A 7,290-nucleotide genomic window follows, 5' to 3' on the forward strand; every position below is an offset into this window, starting at 1 on the left:
CCCACCCTATTCCTGGTGAATCCTCTCACCCTCCGCATCTCTGGCCTGTACCCCAGTTCTGTATGAATAAATAAATAAATCTTAAAAAAAAATTAAAAAATAAAAAAAAACATTTTTCTGTGCTGCAGATTTTATGTACAGTTGGCAGTTACTAAGTGGAGATTCACAGATGATAGATAAATCTGTTTCTAGGAAGAAATAGTCCTCACCAAAATAAAGGGAGGCATATTTCCTGTACATCAGACCAGTAGGCAGAACTTCAAAAGGATGTAGATCTCTGTTCTTCCTCCCACTTGGAAAACATAAAAATTGAAGTTACTTCAAAACATCCTATTTTCAGAGTTACCTTGTGTTGCATGGAAAAGAGTCACGGGGGGAAAAGCACAAGGTAGCATTAAAACCACTGAAAAACAGATAAAGAAGATTCCTAATGCCAACTACTATCGATATGAGTTGTCTAAAAATCAAATCTCTCTTCCACTTATGAAACAGTAACATAAAACTTGGCTACTGCTCAAGAAATAGTATAGACGGATGATGATTATAGATCAGTGAGCACTAAGTATGAGCTTTAATCTTGAATATCGCTCTCTTTTTTTTACAATTCACTTATTTATACGTACAAGAAATGGGGTACAGACCAGAGGCTGGGGCAGGTGAGAAGACTCACCAGAGACAGACTGCTGAGCAGAACAGGCAGATCGACCAAAACACACTGATGATGGGAGCAGCGGGCAAGACAGGAGTGGTCTGCTGCGCCCGGTGTGTCACCTCTTCTGCCAGGGATGACTGCTGCTGCAGTGGCTGTGGACAGCTCCACAGTGCTCTGGGTAACCCCCTGCGCCGCCAGGGAGGTCCTAATCTCAAGTCTTTTAACTATTAGCGTATGACTTTAGGAAGTTTTTTACTATCTCAGTTTTCTTATCTGTAGGATAGGTTTCATAATGACATTATTTGTTATATTATACAGGTGAATATATTTAATGTGTTTCAACAGTTCCTGGAATATATAATAACTAATTGATAAGAAATTGTTATTGTTTGCTCCAGCTTGTGGTAGTGATCATAATAATAAAATTAAAATAATGAAGTAAAATATGATTTCATAATATATTGAAATTGAGGAATTTTTCGACAATTAAGAAGATTACTATTTTGGTTTTTCAATGAATATTATCTACAGATACTGTACTAGTGAGTATTAATTACTAGAAAATGTTATCTGGGAAAACTACAGAATCATGCTTAAGAAATCTTAGTCAAAGACTGACAAAGTCTTTGTCGAATATATGGTCTTTGATGAATATATGGTCCTTCCAGAACTATTTGATTTTAATTTTGTTTTCTTTTTTCAGGAGAAGAGTCATGCATTGAACTCAATATGAACTCCAATCAGTACAACATCTCAGCAGGAGAACCATTTGACTTGGAATGCCCTGTGAAATACTGTGCCAACAGACCAAATGTGACTTGGTGCAAGTTTAATGGAACATGTTTAAGTATTGGAAATGGATTTCAGAGACAAATGAGGTGGAAAAATAAGAAGAATGATTCAGTTTTTGTTCTGCATTTTAATCAAGTGCATGCTAGTGACAATGGATCATACTGCTGTTCTGTGCACTTAACATCTGGAGTCATGGAAAGCCGCTCAATAATCCTATATGTGACAGGTGAGTTGTGGACACCAAGACAATATCTTGTTTTTCACATCATTTTTCAAGGAGAAGGAAGACCCAGGTTATTAAATGATTGTGTTAGATACTGAACTCATGTAAAACTTCAGAAGACTGCCACAGTTCACTGATCATGAGGAGAGCTAATATAGTTGTGTGTGTTGGTGTGTGTGAATTGGAGAAGAGTAGAAAAAAAATACAGTAAGAGTTTTTGTACTTTGCTTAGGTGTAATAAAACTTACATGTTTATCCTGAAATATGGAAAAAATTATGGTGAACAGTAGACCAATATGGTAGTTCTGAAAACTGTAAATTGCTTTGGTTACCATGACCATTTTAGCAAAGTTAATTCTTACAGAGAAGAATTAAGCAGAGAATATCTTTCCATTTCTTTGTGTTTTCTGTTTCTTTTAATAATATCTAATAGTTTTCATTGTACTGTTATATTGTTTCTAACAGTTTTGTTTTGTTTTTAGTGGAATCTTTAGCGTTTTTTAAACTGTAAATAACCATATTATGTGCAGGGTTAATTTTAGTTCTTTTGCAATTTGGATTTCTTTTCTTTCTTTTTCTTCCCTAATTTTTCTGGCTATGATTTACAATATTATATTGATAGTATTGGTGAAAGCGCACAGCATGTCTGGTAACTGATCTTAGAGGTAAAACTTCATTGTTTTGCTGTTAGTGTTATGATATCTATGGGTTTGTCATAGATGACCTCTGACATGTATAGGCATATCCCTTCCATCCCTACTTTTTTGAAAGTTTTTATCATAAATAGGTGTTGAATCTCGTCACTTTCCCTGCATCTATACATATGATCGTATGATTTTTAGCATTCCTTTTTATGATGTGGTGAATTCCATTGATTGATTTGCATGTGATGAACGATTGTTGCATCCCTGGAATAAATCCCACCTGATCATGATGCATAATCTTGGTAGTTTTCTTTGTGCGTGTGTGTGTGATGTATCTTTTTGTTTTCAGACTGATGTTGATCTCATAAAATATGTTTGGAAACATTTTCTCTTCCTCCATTTTTCAGAAAAGTTTGAGAAGAATTACCAATTTCCTGATCTGCAACTGGTCTTCAAATTTTTTAATTCTTCTTTATTTAGTCTTTGGTGGTTTATGATTTTAAGAATTTGTCCATTTCTTCTAGATATTCAATTTGTGGGCATAATGATCTTTATTTATAGTAATTCTTAAGATCATTTGTATAATTATAATATCTGTTGTAACTCCTGTTTCTGGGTCTATTCATTAGCATTTTTTGCTTTTCCTACATGAATCTAGCTAGAGATTTTCTATTTTGTTTATCTTCACAAAACCAACTTTTAGTTTCTTTGATCTTTTGTACTATCATTTTTTTTTAAGATTTATTTATTTATTTGTGCATACAGAACTGGGGTACAGGCCAGAGGCTCAGGGGCGGTGAGAGGCTTCACCAGAGACAGAGTGCGGAACAGAACAGGCAGATCGACGAAGTACACTGCTGAGGGGAGCAGTGGGCGGGTCAGGAGAGGTCTGCCGCGCCATGTGGTCACCTCCGGGGCAGGCGGGAATCGAACTCATGCAGATGCGGCTTTATATTCTCAGTGCTGTGCTTTAACCCGCTGCACCACCAGGGAGGGCCAGTGCTATCATTTTTTTTAACTCTACTTTTTATTATTTTCTTTTTGCTAGTGTTTTTTGGTTTGATTTGTTGTTCTTCTAGTTCTTTAAGGTAAAAAGAGAGATTATTTACCTGAGATCTGTCTTACTTGTTGACAGTCTTATATTGTTGTATCCTTCCCTCATAGTGCAGCTTTTACAGTATCATATGGTCTGCTAATTCAATATTCATTTTCATTTATCTCAAGGTATTTTTTAGTTTCTCCTTTGATTTCCTCATCACTCCAATAGTCCTTCTGCATAATGTTGTTTTGTCTCCACACCTGAAGTTTGTTTCCAGCTCTCTCTTTGTGGACGAAACTGAGCTCTGCTCTATTGTAATTAGAGAAACTCTTGATATGGTTTCAGTCTTCAGGATTTATTGACCAAACATGTGATCTACCCTTGAGAATGTTTCGTGTACATTTGAGAAGAATATACGCACAGCTTTGGGCAGGGTGGGGGAAGGTGTTAGTGTTCTATAAATGTCCATCCAAACCCATCTTATCTAATTTCTTTAAAAGTTCCTTGCTTCCTTGTTGAATTTATGTTTGGTTGATCTGCTCATTTGTGTCATTGGAGGGTCTAAGCCCCTGACTTTCATTATGTTGCTGCCAATGTCTACTTTTAGGGGGTATATGAGTTTTCATTTCTCATTTGTAGTAGGCTTTGTCAGGCTTTGCCATGTCTTCAAACTTTCCTTTCTCTTTAGAAGATACCATTTTCTACCTATTTGATCACCTCTTAGAAAACTCTGAGAAGCTGATTGAAGCATCTGGTGTTCTTGTGCTCCTGGGAAGTTTGCACACACACACACACACACAAAAGCATATGGTGACATTTTGTCTGTCATTTTCTGAAGATCTCCCTTGCCTATATTTAATTTTGCCCTCAAAGAGGTACAGAGTCACCCAGTGCTTGTCTGGCTCTCCCTTGCCAGGAGCTGTCTCTTTGTATCTCAGTGTGATGCAGGGGCTCTGGTATTTTTCATTTCTGGCTTTCATTGGCTAATTTTATTTCTGAAGGCATTAGCTTGTTTTTCTGAATTGTATCTCTTTGATTAGATTTTCTGAGTTTTCCTGTAACAATTTGACTTTCATTTTGTCATTTTCTTCTCTTCGATTTTCCTTATTATTTTGATTTTGAACTCCCTGCCCTGATAAGGAGATACAATCTTTCATGTCTTTATGGCTGGATTCTCAAGAGTTGTTCCTATAAGTCTCAAGATACCATGTTTAGGATTTTTTCCTGCCTATTTTGCTACCTTAACTTTACATATTTTAGGCCCTACCTGGTGGCAAACAGGTTCAAGTACAGTGCTATGAAGCTATGTGCAGCCACTGCAGCACCACACCAGTTTGAATACCTAGTCAGGGAGATGACCCACATGGCACAGCAGACCTTTCCTGTCTCCTGGCTGCTCCTCTCAGCAATTTATTTCAGTATATCCTCCTTTACTGCTCCCCACTCTGTCTCTGATGAGTCCTCTCACACCCCGCATCTCTGGCCTGTACCCCAATTCTTGTATGCACAAATAAATAAATCTTTAAAAAAAAAAAAAAAAACAACTACCTAGGGCCCTCCCTGGTGGCGCAGGGGGTTAAAGCACAGCACTAAGAAGCTAAAGCCACTTCCGCATGAGTTCGAATCCCGCCTGCCCCGGAGGTGATCACATGGCATAGCAGACCTCTCCTGACCCGCCCGCTGCTCCCCTCAGCAGTGTACTTAATCGCTCTGCCTGTTCTGCTACCCTCTCTGTCTCTGGTGAATCCTCTCACCCTCCACACCTCTGGCCTGTACCCCAGTTCCATATGAATAAATAAATAAATCTTAAAAAAAAAACAAAACTACCTATTGTAAAAAATTATCTGTAGCAGTAGCTTAGAGATATGAGTGAGCACTTTTACTCTTCCTGCAGGTGGCACTATGGTCTTAACTCATTTTGTTTTACTTGGCCTTTGCTGTCTTCCCTAAGTAGAGGCCTGTTTTTTGCTTCTGTTGACTTAGCAGGGTGGGAGAGGAGCCTGGAGTAGTTCAGCATATTGCAAATGTGGCGGTGATATGGGCTGAATTGTGTCTATGGTATCATCAATGTCCCTCCTCTCTGGGATTCCCCGAGCTACAGTAGTTTATTCACTGTGAGTGTGCTTCAAGCAGTCAGTTTAGTTTTAAGACCTACAGGAAAAGGAGTATAGTCCAAAAGACCTTTTTGTTCTTTACCTTACCAGAGTCCTGGCTTGTGTGATAGCCTGACTTCCATTTGTGGTTCTCCAGTGTGTGCCACCATGTTCGACTTCCATTTGTGGTTCTCCAGTGTGTGCCACCATGTTGCTTTCATCTCCTCACTTCCCCGTCTCAGGGGCAGATCTGCTAGCCGTATCTCCTGTCTCAGATTGCAGCCCCAAGGCATTTTTCTCCACCTATCTCCATGAAGTGACTTTCCTGGACCATGATACCTAAGGGTATCATTTCAGTTTCACTGCAAGTCACGGGACTTTCTCAGTGTAGTCTCCCTCTGGTTAATTGTTAGGTGTTCCTCTCTGCAGTGAAGAGAGGAGATGAATTTCATTTGTGTTCCATCCCTGACGGTGCAGTGGAGAAGCTGGAAAGAGGTCAGGCCTATGATAGCGTGTCTGAAGTCTTTATGCAGTCTCATGCAGTTACTCCTTCCATGGCTATCATTTATGTAAATGACTGCATACTTTTGGTGTGTGTTTTTAAAAATTACTGTGTGAGTATACTTTGGAATTTGCTTTTAAACTCCCTTAAAGTGAATGAATCCATTTAAATCCAATTAAAATCATTTAAGTCACCTTAGCATCCCTAAAGGCAGCCCACTACAGAAATGCACAGCTCACCAGTGCTTGCTGCTAACCTCTACAATGAAGCAAACAGTGTAGAAGAGATTTACAACAGGCTAAGTAACCACTTCTGCGAGTTTGAGATCAAAGTCAATGCTAACTGCATGGGGCCATCCTTGTACTGACTTTAGAATGGAGGTTAAATCTTAGGTATCTTTGGTTGTTAGATATAGGGTCACAGTGTCTGGCACATAGCAAATAATTAATAAATATTTTCTTTGTAAATGTACAAAATTACATAATTTGCCCAAAGTGAAAAAATAACTCTTTAACAACCTGGAGAAGCCTATATTAAGGATATATATGCTATAAACACTTTTTGGAGGAGTACTGCAATATTAATCCACATAATGAGATAAAAGACTGAATTTTTGAAGAACTATGTTTTTTATCATTGGCAAAATAAGTGACAAGAATAATCAAAACTTGCAAAAACAATGCTTTCAGGATGATTTTAATTATACATTAAATACAACAAAATTTGGTACTATTGAATAGTTTGTATGTTATATATCCATATAAAGTATAAGAAAGTAAGAAAGTTAAATTAGTGGCATCAAGTTCTCCTTCCTAGGAAGAGAATTCTTCTTGTGCAATTTAGTCTTTCTTCATAGAATCAATCCAATTCTGTTCCAGAGGGAGGGATTTAGGCAGGATCAGAGACAAGTTTATAAATACCTATGACATCAAAGTATCCCAGGAATATTATGGTCTCTCTGCTATTCCATACTTAGGTTATTCTATGGTCACTATAGATTGTGTACAGTTTTTTTTTCTATTTTTATTTTATTAAAAAGACTGCAAGGTGATGGCATCTTAGAAGTCTGTGGCTGGTTCCTCTTGCAAGGTCACTGAGGCAGCCAGCAGCCTGTATTAGAGCAGTTTTTGGAGACAGAATTCTGGCATCTGACCTGACTAGATGAGCCTGACCAGTTTAACTTTCTTTTTTTTTAAATATTTATTTATTTGTGCATACAGAACTGGGGTACAGGCCAGAACTTCAGGGGCGAAAGACGGCATCACTAGAGACAGAGTGAGCAGAACAGGCAGATCGACGAAGTACACTGCTGAGGGGAGCAGTGGGCGGTCAGGAGAGGTCTGCC

The 7,290-nt window shown here is 38.2% G+C and overlaps 1 protein-coding gene across 1 annotated transcript in view; it reads left to right on the top strand.

Moving 5' to 3' along the window:
- Positions 1–7,290, top strand: part of BTLA (B and T lymphocyte associated) — a 28,974-nt gene that overhangs the window by 10,578 nt on the left and 11,106 nt on the right. The window contains exon 2 of the mRNA XM_012731672.1: positions 1,356–1,670. Within this exon, the coding sequence (XP_012587126.1) occupies positions 1,356–1,670 (315 nt within the window). The remainder of the gene's footprint in view (positions 1–1,355; positions 1,671–7,290) is intronic.

Source organism: Condylura cristata, unplaced genomic scaffold (assembly GCF_000260355.1).
Source record: "Condylura cristata isolate star-nosed mole 26May11 unplaced genomic scaffold, ConCri1.0 scaffold00003, whole genome shotgun sequence".
In the NCBI taxonomy this organism is placed as follows: Eukaryota; Metazoa; Chordata; class Mammalia; order Eulipotyphla; family Talpidae; genus Condylura; species Condylura cristata.